Consider the following 16004-nt stretch of genomic DNA (forward strand, 5'->3'; position numbering starts at 1 on the left):
ATGTCCAAATAGTATCTTGCTGTTAGATGTGCACACATCAAGGGGGGTTCACATGCAGGCACGCACGCGTACACACACACACACACACACACACAGCCACTACAATGGCAGGCTCTCTCGCACACAAACACACTCCTCTTTGTTTTCAGACAAAGGCTTGCTTCTTCAGCTTTGTCATGATTCCACAAAAGACTTCTTCAGCATAAAGAGAGGTCTTACCAGAGATCTGGTTTGTGATTGGGTAAAAGCACGGACATTGTTCCTCTCTTACTCTCTCTCTTTCTCTCTCGTCCACCATCTCTTTCCCCCCATCTCACCTCAAATAGAGTCCATCAGTTTCCTCTCTGTTCCGTTGCACCTTTTGTAGAGAAGTGTGAAGGAAGTGCAAATGTCCTGTGGGGGTGATGATCACAGTGCTGGCGCTTCCAAGAGTCCAGCGGAGGGCGGAAGGGGGAGGAGAGGTGACATCTATCAGAAATGGTTTGATCAGTCGGTAATGGAGAATCAGTTTGTAGCTAGGCAATTTTCTTTCCGCATATTGGTGCCGGTTAACGTCATATTTGGTTTGACGGTTATCATTTAAACGACTGATAGTTATGCCAATGCCAGGACAAAATTGACACCACATTAGTTTCAGAGTTAAAAAAGCAGGATCAAGGTCCAACAGTTTTAATTTAGGATGTTAATGTCTATTCTGCTTCTAAGTCTCTGTCTCTGCGATTAGAAATAATAGAATAGCAGACTTGTTGATGCACAAAGGGTTGACCTCAGATGGCAACACAGGTAATGACTTCCTGTTTCCAGAGACGGACGTGAGTCATCCTGTGTCTGTGTGTATGTGTGTGTGTGTGTGTGTGTGTGTGTGTGTGTGTGTGTGTGTGCGTGTTTGTGAGTGAGTGAGAGAGAGACACTGTGATAGGGATGGGAGATGGACAGCAACTGATTACAGATCTGGCACAACACAGCAACTTCTCTTTGTAATTTCTCAATTTCATATTATTTCAGCGAACAGATTCAATTTGACTAAGTAGAAACATTTGATCAAAACACTAATGAGCTAAGTTAGGTTACGTTTTATTTTCTGACGTTAATATAGTCAGTTTCTGGATTATTTTCTCTGCATATCTGTGTTTTCGCATGACAACCTTGTGGCTATCATATCGTTAAGATGGTTCTAATCAAAAAGATAATTTATAATAATTTATTTTCAGTCTTATGTTCTGCGATCTTATCTGTTATATTGTTTTCCTTGCTTTACAACACAAAAACATTCATTTAAAAAAGTTAGTGTCAGCCTTTTTACCCCTTCTATAGGTGCAGTTTATTTGTATATTAAAGTAAACCAATTAATTGTGTAGAAATCAAGAACATGTCATTCTTGAAAACTATTAAAACATGGTTTGCATTAAAAATAGTACAAATATTATTTATTTGCTTAAAATAAAACTGAATCAAGTAAAATACTTTAAGTTTTCATTCATAAGGGCAAAAGACAAGATGTTCTCATTGCTCCTTTTCTTAGATCCTCTATACGAAATACTTGAAACAAGTCATATTCCCTCTCTCACTCAGTTACTCTAATACTGCTGGAATTGCAGAGGACAATCCTCAAAGGACACCACAAAGTAGCGTATTAAAGTTTTAAAGATAAAGAGTGCACTATATATAAGTCTGAAGGAAAGAGCGCATGAGAGGAAAAAAAGGTCACCCTGTTAAAATCGCATGTCCTCAATAGTGGTCATTGTCACGTTATTACACTTCTCCATCGGTTAAGAAGATTACACCCTCTTTGCTCTCATGAATTCTTTTCAAACCCCCCTCTGGATGAACTCAGAAGCATGTGGAATTGAATGTTTTAAAACAAGCTTATTTTATCTAATTCAAGAAAAAAAGACATTTTTGAAACCATTTTCTAAGCCATGTGACAGTTTCCCATTTTTATTATCCAAATGGTTCAGAGACATTTGTAGTAGAAAGCACTCCCTTTTGGTGTAGAGAGCTGTCACCGGGGATGAAGGAGGGCGATTCTTTGACAGGGGTCACGACCCAGGATCAAGGCCCGGGGGGCTGGAGCGCTGGGCTCCTGATCTGTGGCGGTGGCCTTGGAAAACCCAGCTGAGATGAAACCGGCACTTCAGTTTGATGGAGATACGTCCAGTAGCTATCCAGTTTGCTATCGGCACTTGTGTTGTCAGTCAACGATCCAGTATGGCTCAATCTCCTCAACCCCATGGACCCTCAAGCCCCCCCTGATGAGTCAATTAATGTGCAGTCTTCAAACTCGCTCGACTTTTATTTAAAATTCTACTCGAGATTTCCATTTAAATCCGTCACGTTGAATCACTGCGCAGCACCATAATTGACTGAGAGTTTAGACATTTACTCAATACAGAAGTGTGAGACATATAGCTTCAGAGGCAGTGTGATAAGATCATACTTCATAACTGACATTGTTGGACAGTGGGTAAAAATGCGCACTGTAAAAAAAAATCCACAGGAATTTACTGTGTTTTGTTTCACAGTAAGTTACTTGTCAATGGCTGCCATTTAATAAGTGAATTTCACAGTGCGTTTCTTCCTGTGATGTTATCAAATAGCTCCGTATAGGGGACGTGAGTGGATTAAAGGGACAGAGTCAATGCCCATATGCTTGATTGGTACACATGGTGTCAGGACGCTTACTCGCTGAGTTTACTAGCCCGCCTGTTTGTGGTTTAACCCCGTCATACGCGTCGATGAGGGGGCGTGGCTTATCTCCGTTACTTTGCTCCGTGGAAAAATATTTTCCGCCATCCGCCACGGAATAATTAACCACTTTTTCTACGTTATACTTCTTGTGGAAATGGCACACGCGTCGTAACATCTAGCGCCCCGGTGTGAATGACTTCCGCATCCAGCATCACGAGAGCAGCAGCAGCCAATTAGATCCAACAGCGGAGCAGCTCAGCGCTGATTGGCTCTCACAACGCAGCGTTCTGGTTCTGTGCTGTGACGTCGCTAGTGACATCACGGAGCACCGTTGTATATAGAGCAGACTCGAGCGCTGTTCTGAGGTCTACTTGAGGATCTGGGAGAGTCCTGGGGACCAGAATATGGTAACCAGGATGTGTACCCTAGGTACTCGTAAATACATGGTGAACTAATCTTACATGAGGTTGTTCAGCTGTAGTAAGACGACATTGAAGGCCTAGATAGAAAATGCACGGCCCGCCACTGGTATGTACACATCCAACCAGATACCTGCAGACAGATGCAGAGAGCAACTAGCTGGGCAACATGATGGAGCATTTAGCTGCTAAAGAGACAGATATTCCCCTCAGGAGTTGGTGGAAACGGAGCTAAAAGAGAGTGAATATTGAACTTCTTCACCAGGTGTCCAGAAGCAAAACTCCAAATGACAGAGCACATTGTGCATTAGTGTGTGTGTGTTTCAAGTGTACAAACTTATACTCTCAAAAACCTATACATTAAAATAGCCCATAGTTTCCACTGTCAGCATACCAACATTGAGACGACCTGGCACCACTCGCAAGCCGAAGTCGGTACCTTTCACAAAGCTAAGCATCCCATTTTTAATTACGGAATAATGACGTGGCTATCTTTGAAAAATCTGGAGGGTCAACATTTGTCACAAATCTTCAAAGACGGTTAGCACCCGGATGATAACATATTTGATGATAACATATTTGATCCGCTGTATGATAAATTAATAAAGACGGTCCTAAATTGCACCTCTTTTTCCTTAATCGGAACAAAGATGTAACGCTTAATTTATGCAACTTGAAATAACATTTTAAATGTTCTTTTCAAACACGTAGAAAATAAAGCATACATGTTTTATTCATTTATTACAAATAATGCAAGGGCATACATCAATTTGGCAATCTACATTTTTCGAGCAATAGTCACAAAATATATTTTCTTTCTCCATTTGGAAAGAGGATACTGAAAAGAAAACATTTAGTGCTGTAATAAGACCTTCTGGGCTTTTCAACGATCGGAGGGTAGTTATCTTTCAGAAAATCAGCTGCTTTAATCTAAATTTAATTAAAAAACACCAGAGGCACAAACTCTGTTCTTGAGCAGCGCTAACGAGTTTGCCAGTGAGGCACCTGGGTCAATAAGGAGGAACATCCAGCTGACCTGTCCAACAGAAAATTGATTAGTCAGAAACAGACGTTAGCACCATCTCCACCAACTGCAACACCAAATCAGACCAGTGATGTAAAGTGCCTGAGAACCCTAATTAAGGCCACGCCCACCTTCAAACTCATCAGACAAAAATATAAATATACCTAAAAGTGCTTCTGTTGGAGCTACAGTCGGTGTCTCGATGTACAGCGTGTCCATGCTGACACACACACACACACACACACACACAGAGTCATCAGTTATATAATGCAGTGCAGAATCTGTATAAAAATGCCTGCTGCGTGTCATAGTGTAAACCAGGGTTCGGCAACTTTTTTTAAATATGAATTGCTCTCAACATTAAGGTTAGTATTAACTTTCATTATGACACCACATCAAAATTAGAACGTCCAATGGATCTGTCATTTCGTTCCATCCATTTAGGCAACGTGCATTTTGTCCCACAGACAGGACATTGTACGTCAGTGCTGCCTCCTCCTCTTCAGTTGTGTTCTTCAAACATGACTATGATGTTTTTACTTGATTATTTGTTGTTATTAGTTTTTTACTATAAGAAACTTATGAGCACATCTCTGGTAAACACAAGATATAAAAACGGTGCTTTCGTGTGATTCTTTGAAGAAACTCAGTTGTATAGATCTCCAGACTAAATCAACTAATCCATTAGTTGACAGAATTGTCAACAAGGAATCTAATTGGTTCACAACAGTCCTAACATAATTACACATGACAGCACAATACAAGAATTTGCCATCCTGATGAAAACATACACATCTGAGTTGAAATGAACCCTACCGACCTTCCACCAATCGAGTTCATCAACAAAATCCTTCAAATGAGCAACACGTGACTGAATTTGCACCTAACTCTGAATTATTGATTCAATGTCCAGCTTTTCTTGCTCTGAAGGTTTTTATATACTGATGTCTACAAAAAAGGATTGAAAAGATGATGCACTACGCTTTTGGTTTCCTCCAGCAAAATTATTGACATCCACAGCTGGACACATCTGTAATGAATGTCTCATAGTCAAGCTCAACCTGTTTGCCATAACAGTGACAAATGTAAACGGTGACCTTAACCTTCATGAAGTTCATATGAACTACTGCAGTACTATATCTGCATGGATATGTGTTCCCAGAATGCCACATCATTAGATCGGGGTTATTTATCTGATGCAGTCTGTTCAGCAGTGTTGAAGTCACATCTGCTAAAGAACAGACTCGATTAATAACAAGATCCAGCTGTGGACCGTATGTACTGAAATTAAGTGATCTTATTCTTTTGAAATCCTTTGTTTCAAAACATTTCACACATGCTTCACTGATGCATGTCATTAATTATGCATTTCTTTAGTGAAAGTATGCCTAAAGCATACACTCAAGGATACTGTACACACACAAGTGGCAACATGGGCTCATGAATAATTCATCCGTTGGATAACTTATTCATTAATGCCCTTATCATGGTTGTCTGGAAGAAGACACTGGATTAGTCTGAGAAGAGACACATCTGTTTCCCCGTGTCTGACTCGCTCCCTGCTCAGCTTTATAGCGTGAATGTGGGAGAGATAAAGAGCAACAACATAAAACAAGCGTCAGAAGTCCAGCACGACAAACTCTGAGTTCAACTTCAACTTCCAATTCTTGGAATAGTGTGAATCTGACGCTGGTCTCTTTAATGAGATACGGTTACCTTTTTGCAAATTCTGCTATTTTTGGTCTGTTAATTAGAGCGTTACATAAGCAGGCGGGGTTAAGATAAGCCATCGCGTCTGCAATTATTTTAGCATATCTGTAATGGAGGAGAATATATATTAAAAATGAAAGGAAAACGAAAAAAATGGATCAGCTTTGTGGTATTTAAAGCGTAGAAAAAGTATAAAAGAAAATGAAAAGGCTATAAGCCTGCATTCAGAAATCATATCCGAAAGCACTAATAAATTAAGTTGATCTTTATCAATTATAAATACATTTAGGATATTCTTAAGTGTATTTTTTGTGCATATTATTTTGGTAACTTTAATGCAATTACTCAGAACAACACAGATTACAAACTTTATTGATGTGTTGATTCAGTTTGATAACAGACTGGACTTCTATACATTAAAAATAAAATAAAAAAAGAATACTAACTTACCATATTCAAAAGGTTAGCATCGATTATCATTGGTGTTAACATGCATTGCAGAAATTGAATCTTCATAGAGAAATCTTTCCAATATGCCTATTATAATATCTTCCCCACCAAGGCAACAAACTAGATTTCCAGTTTTAAATATTTTAGGCCTATTATGTTCCATGGTATACAATAAAAAACCTAAAAAGTGAATTTAAATAGTCTGTTATGTTTACTTGAGTTAGTGAGCAGAATTTTGTATCTGTACTTGAAGTCATAAATCAGTAAAATCTGAACAGACAGACGTCATACTCATATTTTTAGATTCACTACTTACATTTCCCGGGACTCCGATGTCCATGGCGAATAAACGTCCCCACACCCCCTTTATAAACTAGGCTCTTTATAACAGCAGAGCTTGCCACATAATTACATTTTAAAGTGTCCATAAGTGTCAACGTGCTCCAGTGATAGGTATCTGTAAATCCATGGATGTATCGCCAATAGTTAATCCGGTATATACTTTTAATGTGTACAAATAGGGGTTCAAGTCGTTGCCTGAAGCAAACTAACTGACTCCACGGCAGAATTATACTCTGTGTTCACATCCCTCAAACTCCCTAATCCTGGAAACTAGTGGGCACGATAACCACAACATCGGGGATGTAGGACAAAGAATAATAGAACTACAATTTGATTTCTACAAACTTTTTCCATGTTGCAATCGGTGTCAGTATCTTTTTCATGACTCTTTAGATTTCTACAACACCCGACGACACTCTCCTCTATTCATAAAGATGTTTATGTTGTTCAAGAGAGGGACGTAAAGACTTCTTGGACGTGCACTTCCTTGTTCTTTCCAGAAGAGGTCACCGTCAAATCCCTTTGAGGGTCACCCTGTGTGGAGGACCACTGATGACCTTATTGACCCCTCTGCATTTTATCTGAAGATAACAAGAAACAGCGCTGCACGAGCAGGTTACACTTTCTTTTTGGACAGTCTACGTCTATGTTTGCTTATAAAAATGTACACACTTCATAAATCAATGAATGTCCAATAGAGAATGTATAGAATAGAGAATATATGACTGAGTTTTCTTTTATTTATTTTTCTTATTCTGTCTTTTTGTTGTTGTTTATCCTATGTTTTACACTTATTTCTCTAAATATGTATAACTAAAATGAGCATCATCGAAAAATCTGCACATGCAATGTTAATTGTTTGAAAGACATCTGTAAGTGTCTAATTGATTCCGACTTTCAATTAGAAAAAATAATGAAAAAATAATTAAATAAAGTACCCCTTGGGGATTTATTGTATTCAGTTGGGTTAAAAAATACAACGCTTGAGTCACCTTGTCAGTAATCTGTTCTTTTCTTTTTCATGGTGTAATTTGCAACATGATGTTCCTCATTTGTCAGTGGAGCCGAAGTACACCCACGGTGCCGAGCGTCATTGACATTCAGGAGCCGTAACCGCGTGCCCTAGATAACATCACCGACATGCTAAACGGGGTAGGAGCTCAAAGTAATGTTTCACACATTCCTTTGTTGTTACAGGGAGAGTGGCGTCTGTGTTGAAACACCTCCGTCGCCCTCTGCGAGGCTCTCCATCTGACACGGCCGAGTAGGTAAATGTGATTGAGTATTGATCCGAGCTGAGTTTACGCAGAGAACATCTTCATCGGGAGAGAACCCACTGATGATGACTCATAAACCCCCGAAAACATTCTGCATGCAGGCCCGGTGTCCAGATTCATCCGTGACCTTCAGACTCCAGTGTGGCGAGAGCACCACTCCGTGGACACGAGGGCACATGACAAGGACAGTGGGGCGACTGAGGGTCAGTGGTTAGCGGGTTCGTCTTTCAACCAGTTGGCGGGTCAATCCCCGCCCGGTCGATGTGCCCTTGAGCAAGACACTTGACCCTGAGGTGCTCCCTGTTGCTGTGTCTACGGTGTATGAATGTAACAGGATTGTAAGTTGCTTTGAATAAAAGAATCAGCTAAATGACATGTCATGTAAAAAGGAAAACATTGCACGCATGTATTGATTTGTGACGTTATTATGCCACGTAACGTTAAAACAATTTAGTGTCAGAGATATTTCCAAAGAAAACTACGATTTGTTGAATTTTTAGATGTTTTATTATCTTATTTAGTAACAATGGTTCTGTCACTGTCAGAAATCACCACCCTGGTCTCAGCGACTCAGATGGGTTTGAAGCCTCTTCCCACACAGCCGAGGGCTCGCGTCAAAGTCACTCACTCGCTCTTTGTCTTTCTCACACATATTTACACACACACACACACACACACACACACACACACACACACACACTTGGCACACCAGCAAACAGCGTCCACGCAGGATTTTGGTGGCACTGGAGAGATATTGTATCATAGCAACGCCTACAGCCTGAAACATGACAGATATATAAGCCAAGGCAGTGCCACGGCAGAGCAAGTTTTATTCCGCGAATGCTTTAGTAGGATGGAGAATTCTGGAAAGTTCACATTTCAACATATCAATATGATAGGAAGACCCGGAAAAGCTACGATGGTTGATCTGCTGGCACAGAAAAAGCGGCATATCTATATTTACAATAAAGGCGGTTCGTGTATCTAAAGTGCAGATACACGGGCGCATCCACACACACACACACACACACACACACACACACACACACACACACACACACACACACACACACACACACACACACACACACACACACACACAATTTCAAACATGCTTCCCGGAAGCAGTGAAATGGTCACATGTCTTAGACATTGTATATAACATGACAGCAACAACAACAAAAGGTGATACAGTATACATGTATATATAATGACAATGATAACTTTAAAATAAGATTTAGATAAGATTAACACTGAGAATAGTGACAAGTAAATCAACAGTGATATCCAACACAATGTTTCCATATCAGCACATGTATGGACCTGATGAATGTTTTTGCCCTTTGTGGGATCCAGATCCCTCGTGTGCTTGAGCTATATATATATATGCATATATAGTGCACGTCTCACAATGCAACACTGACACAGAGCCACACTGTACTGGTCCTGGTCATTCCAAATAACAGGGATATTTTTGGTGGGATTTATGCATCTTCATCTGGGGAAGGCTCCATCATAATCAAGTGCCTTTTATAAATGTGTATACCCAAAATAATTTTGTCACAGCTTTCTAGGAGCATTAGTTTATAAATGGACAAGTTAATAAAATATAGAGAAAGAGATCAAATTAGATTATTTTATGAACATGCAAGATTATTAAAAGCAGGATTAAGAGTCATTTGAGGACTGAATGTCCTCACAATGAATGGCAATGCTTTGGTTGGGTGATGTCATTTGCTGTTGTTTATTTCATGTCATTGTTGTTTGATGGTGGAAAAAAGCAGATCTGCAGTGTATGTGTCCTGGTTTTTCAGGTATTGTCAATAAAACAATTGAAGAAAAATAGTTAAGAACAGTTTTAATCAAATTAGTCGTTTGTATTCCACTGGCAGGCCATGTGAAATTTTAAAGAGATTTTAAGAGATGGCGATAAAATAGATTTCTAAAAGTAATTTACCAATACAAATATGGGTATTCTACTTTACTTGTGTCCTTTATTATTATTATTATTATGTTATTTTTACATGCTATATCATCAGTACCAGCTTTATCAAATGAAGGTGTTAAGAGATGGAAATCATCTCAGGATCACACCGTCTGGTGCTGGATGTTTCCTTGTTTGCAAGATAGAGGATTTAGAAGAATAATCCAGAGCAAATACTGAAAAATACGCTCTGTCTCCACAACTCCTCCAAAAAAATCGACATGGTTATGAGATTATTATATGAAGCATCAATATCTATTCAAATAAAATCGAATTAGCCGTTTCACATTTGGAATTGGAAACCGACGTCTCCTCGGTGGGGGAAACAATGAATGGTAGACAATTCAATATTTATGGTATAAATAAGTGGCGATATGTTGTTATGCAGAATTGATGGAATACATGGCAAAAAACTCCCTTTTTTCTGTGAATGACGGTAACTCAGTTCAGTACGCTACAGTACGGCTGCTTGTGGCTCAGCAGTGGAGGAAGGTACTAAAGTCCGCCGCCTGGATGATTCCCCTCTGGGCCTCTCAGGCCCCGCTGCTGTGGCTGTGGGGCCCCAGATGAAGCTTGATGTCTGGGGTTCAGCTCTTGGCCTCGGGGCTCGTCTGATCCGACGACTGAAAAGAGGATCGGATCCTCTGAGCTTCATTAACACACAGGTAACCGAATGCTTTGTTGTACCACTCTGGAGATCTTCCCCTGGAACAACAAAAGCAAAGCAGCTACATTAACGACTGCATTGTTTAAAACATTTTAAAAAGCGTTAACGTTGAGAGCTCTTGAAGTCTCGCCCACACCTGAGGTCCACTCTGGAGATGTGTGTGAGTCTGGTCCTCCCGGTCCCACAGGGCTCCAGGAGGTACTGTGACTCCAGCACCACCCCCCTCACTGCTCCCGTGCTGGGGCTGTCGTCGTGTTCTATGGACACGCACACCAGCGCACAGGAGCCTTTACTTAGGTCTGTACGCCACGATCTGAGGGGGGGAGAGAGAATGTGGGAGTGGGAGATATGGTTTGATAACAACTAATACATTTTTAAATTATCTTTTATGGATTTATTTAGTTTCTACTGAGAAACAGTCAGTAATGGCTAACAACAAATCATGCCGCTGATATCTTTATTTTAAATATCTTATATATGTACTTTTTGATGTGCCTGTACATTTGTCAAAAAGATGCACAATCAGAAAAAAAACTAAAAACTAATACATATTTATATTGTTGACTAATCTGCAGATTATGTAAATGAATTAATCGGTGCTCTATAAAACATCTGAAAAAAAATTGTCTGACAAACAAAGCAAAATAATAGATAAGATAAGCAGCAGATTCCCACATTTGAAAACTGCAACTCTCTCATTTTTAGTTTTCTCACTTGACATTGATGCCAACTATAATTTTCTTTTGATGGGCTAATCGACATAAAGTTTCAGCTTTGCTTTTTGTCGTTGTTGCTTTTCTACACATTTATGTATTTTAGGGAATGCTTCAGCAGGTTGTGTATAAAATACATTTGAAACTCCGCCCCCAAAGCATGCAAATATTTGAATTCATGAATCCTGACCTGAGTACCACATAGTCACAGCTGGGGTGCGGTTCCATGTTGTAGTAGGAGTACTGGTACACGTCGGTCTGTTTATCCAGCGTCTCCAGAACCTTCTCCTGCTGTAGATCCGTCTGCCACAGGGGGCGCTCTCTCAGCAGCCGCTGCAGCACCTCGTCTGGAGTCGCCGACACCTCCACACACACTCGCCATCGCCTCAGAGGGTTTCCATCTCCCACCTTACACACACATCATGAGTGTTACCATTTGTTCGGATGGTGTTCAAAAGAGATTCGACCCGTACCTGACAAGTATGTGGGTCTCCATGCACAGAGATGTGTTTAAAGAACTGCATTTTCTACCAGAAGGAATAACAGCAAATGACAGGTACCTCCTAAAAATACTAACAATAGCAGCAAAAAATACTGAAATAATTAAAGAAATCCACGAGATGGAAAAAATGACATTCCTTCTGAGACTGAGAAGGGACATGTACACAGCTAGATGAACAAAATGGACAAAATATATGTAAATATAACGAAGTTGGCAAGTGACACGCCCTCCCTAACCTCACAGGATTTGGGACTTTGTTAGCGCCAGAGACTCAGCATCTCTTAAAAAGAAAAAACTATGTTTCACCAAGATGCAACCCATATACACTACCGTTCAAAAGTTTGGGGTCACTTAGAAATGTCTTTATTTTTCAAAGAAAAGCACTGTTTTTCAATAAAGATAACATTAATCAAAAATACACACTATACATTGTTCATGTGGTAAATGACTATTCTAGGTGGAAACGTCTGGTTTCTAATGAAATATCTCCATAGGTGTATAGAGGTCCATTTCCATCAACTATCACTCCAGTGTTCTAATGGTACATTGTGTTTGCTAATCGCCTTAGAAGACTAATATCTGATTAGAAAACCCTTGAAGAACAAAATGAATACTTCAAATATTAATCATTATTTCTAACCTTGTCAATGTCTTGACTATATTTTCTATTCGATTTTCAATTCATTTGATAAATAAAAGTGAGTTTTCATGGAAGACACGAAATTGTCTGGATGACCGCAAACTTTTGAACGGTAGTGTATATAAGTATAAAACTTAGTTAAAGATACCCTGTGAATAGAACTCTTTGAATATATAGATCTAGAGATCTGTTTGGTTGACCCAATTTATGATTGACTGACAACATTGGTGAAGTGTTGCATGGTTGTTTTGATTTTTTGTTTCCTTATTTATAATTATTTTCCTGCTTTAACATTTTTATTTTAGTGTTTCCTTATGGCTCTTCTTGGCCAGATGCATTGTTAATTTGTACTTTATTTCTATTTACTTTTATGTTGTATTATTATGATGCATTCTTACTTGTGAAGGTTGTATTTCTGTAAAAATACCTAAATAAAATATCAAATATAAAAAGCTGAATTTTATTGTACTTCCTGTGGAGAACTGGGAAATCTGCAGTATTATAGTAGTATTCTAGATTCTAAACGCATGTACGAAGATGCCTCTTTTCCCTTCTTTCTTTCTTTCTTTCTTCCTCCCCTCTCAAACTCCGACAATATTCCAGAAATTCAATGACAGATGAAATACCTTTTTGAATGCCAGTTCTGTGTGGTCGGTTGTCGAGCGAGACACCCAGCCTCTGCTCTTATCTTTGGCCTCTTCCAGCAGGTTCTGGACCAGCCTTTCTAGGTGCGCGTGATAGGATCCCTCCTCATCCTCCTCTTCCTCGTCCTCATCCACTTCCTCTTCGTGAGCCTTGCACAGCTCGTCCAGCGGGGGCACCATCAGCTCAGCCTCCATGTAGGAGTTGCGTGACTGGGTCACCATCTCCTCTGTGATCTGGGGGGACAGCCAGAGGACGTGCATCACATCACATCGCGCCGCATCAGCTCAAGTCTGAGTAATACCACGTCTGGAGCAGAAAATAGACCTTGGCAAACAAAAAGAGTGCAATTTGACACCATTGTCCCTTCAACATTGGAGACAACAGAGATTTAAAACCGTAGCCATAGCTGCTCCTGTTACATTTCTTTGAGTAGAAAAGGTGAACAGCTTAATATTAAATGTCCTCTGCCTTTCTGTTATCTTACAAAAACCTTTAAACAAATACATTTTATATAAGATTAGACCATTCTTGCTCTTGTGAAAACTCTTAAAACCACATTAAACTACAACATGTATGGTGAAGTCTCTGAATAGGTTTTCCCTGCCAGCCGTAGTATATCCAGTACACGCTGTCAGCCTCAAGGTAATGATGATATACAGCTTTATAAATGATCTCAATACGCACAATAATGCCGAGGCCTCGGAAAATAACAACTCAGCGAGGGAAATATCTCGACGCTTCGCAGATATTAATGTCACATATTCCTAGTCAATTTAATTCATTTGCGCAACTTCTATCACTCACTTATTATCTTGCACTCTCGTGGAAACAAAGTAAATTGTGAATCCTCACCTGAAAGAGACACTGGCACTCGGTGATCATGTGACACAGACCCTGGGTGGCCGCCAGGTTCTCATTCAGGTCTTTCTGATCGGGACGTCCCGTCGTGTACTTCTTCTGGATTGACCTTGACGAATAGAAATTATACAGAATATGCAGAATATGACTCATTTACCTCGAGGGATGTACTTGAAGAGGTAAAAGCAATTTATATCACAAGAAGGTCTTACAGATAGCACGCTGACTTTCCATAACATTGACATTTAGACATGGGGGTAAGTTACAGGAAATGAAGTCACCATGATAGTCATGGTAGCAGTGGTACGAGCTGTTTTCCATCAGCATATTAACTATTCACTTTTATTGTCATTACCTTCGCATTGAAAATGCGGAAGGTTATGTTTTGATCGCCGTGTATTTATTTATTTATTTATGTGTATGCGTGTTACTCGCATAACTAAAAAAGTATTAAACCGAATCGCATGAAATCTGGTGGGATGATTGGTTATTATCCGGGGACCATTTGATTAGATTTTGGGATCGATCGGGTCAAAGGTCAAGGTCATGAAAAGGTCAAAATCTTCTTTTTACCATAGCATGGTCAATTTGTATCCAATTGGCATGCAACTAATGCCAAAATGTTAATAATTCAATGCCCAATCTTGTGATATGCGAAGGTATGCGCTCTACCGAGTGCCCCTTCTAGTTTTTCTATGCGAGCGTTGGTGTTTCCGTCCGCTTGTGACTGCACCTTGGTGAGAGCGACTCGTTCTTCAGGATGCTGAGGTGGAAGAGTGAAGGCCCCAGACAAACGGCCAGATTCATCGGCGTCATCTGGTTCTCCTCCACCAGCAGAGTCACGTCACGCAGGAAGTAGAGCAATGCCTGCAGGACCTCCCTGTTCTCATCCGGCATCAGCAAGATGGCCGCTCTGACGGCCTGCAGCCTCTGCTCCTTTGGGACATCTAAAAGAAGAAAAAAAGATGAGAGGAAGTGAGTGATTGATGACGGAGAAAAAGTCTCAGTTCCCAACATCCAGTCATGTCTTTTAGTACAAAGATTCACATTTCATACACATAAAGCATACACAGAGCAAGACGTTAACATTCTACTTTGTATATCAAACAGATGTGATGAATGACATCATGAATATTCCAGTGAAACAGTTCATAACTAGAATGGGCACTCGGTAGAGTGCATACCTTCGCATATCACAAGATTGGGCATTGAATTATGAACATTTTGGCATTAGTTGCATGCCAATTGGATAAAAATTGACTGCTATGGTAAAAAGAAGATTTTTACCTCTTCATGACCTTGACCTTTGACCCGATCGATCCCAAAATCTAATCAAATGGTCCCCGGATAATAACCAATGATCCCACCAAATTTCATGCGATTCGGTTTAATACTTTTTTAGTTATGCGCATAACACGCATACAAATAAATACATAAATTAATAAATAAATAAATACACGGCGATCAAAACATAACCTTCCGCATTTTCAATGCGAAGGTAATAATATTAAAACACAATGTTTTTTAACAGATGACACAGTTTTGCTGACTGAAATTCCATCAAGGCGTAACAATTAAAACCACTGACAGTCGCTTCCTCTGAGGCAGATGCTGCGATGACACGTTCCGGCATTCATAGCTCCGAGGCGACTTACACTGGTAAATATGCAGGAAGGTTTCCCCCAGCTTGCTTGTTAGCAGCGGCTCCGGCAAGTCTCGGAAGAACTGTTTCACCATGTCGGCCACGTCGTAAGCCGACTGGTCCTCGTAGCTCACGGAGTCGGGGGACAACTCACACTGCTGCCTCAGAGCCTGAATACGGGACTTCACGCCAGATTTGCGGAACAATCCCACCTGAGATGGGAAGGAAAGAAGAGGAAGCCAAATGTTGGAAAACCACTGGTTTATTGCTTTGTGTTTTCCCAGGGGCGTCGCTAGGCCTATTTTAGGGCATTTTTGAAAGAGCAAATTCGAACTACAAGAAATAACTATCGACATCTCTCGATTCGTTGAACTAAAATATATATTATTATTATATTTGTTTCCATTGAATGACATATTTGACACTAAACTAGATCATCTTTA

At 40.0% G+C, this 16004-nt stretch overlaps 1 protein-coding gene across 8 annotated transcripts in view; it reads right to left on the bottom strand.

Moving 5' to 3' along the window:
- Positions 1-8718: 8718 nt before the first annotated feature.
- The window catches only part of stard13a (StAR-related lipid transfer (START) domain containing 13a), a 69052-nt gene continuing 61766 nt past the window's right edge, over positions 8719-16004 (bottom strand). For all 8 annotated transcript variants that reach the window (XM_056444715.1, XM_056444723.1, XM_056444740.1 and 5 more), the window contains 7 exons: positions 15575-15773; positions 14653-14866; positions 13914-14028; positions 13043-13294; positions 11465-11682; positions 10698-10874; positions 8719-10599 (listed from right to left, as the gene is read on the bottom strand). In XM_056444715.1, coding sequence (XP_056300690.1) covers positions 10482-10599; positions 10698-10874; positions 11465-11682; positions 13043-13294; positions 13914-14028; positions 14653-14866; positions 15575-15773 — 1293 coding nt within the window. In that variant the 3' untranslated portion in view covers positions 8719-10481. The remainder of the gene's footprint in view (positions 10600-10697; positions 10875-11464; positions 11683-13042; positions 13295-13913; positions 14029-14652; positions 14867-15574; positions 15774-16004) is intronic.

The sequence above is a fragment of the Pseudoliparis swirei genome, chromosome 3, assembly GCF_029220125.1.
Source record: "Pseudoliparis swirei isolate HS2019 ecotype Mariana Trench chromosome 3, NWPU_hadal_v1, whole genome shotgun sequence".
In the NCBI taxonomy this organism is placed as follows: Eukaryota; Metazoa; Chordata; class Actinopteri; order Perciformes; family Liparidae; genus Pseudoliparis; species Pseudoliparis swirei.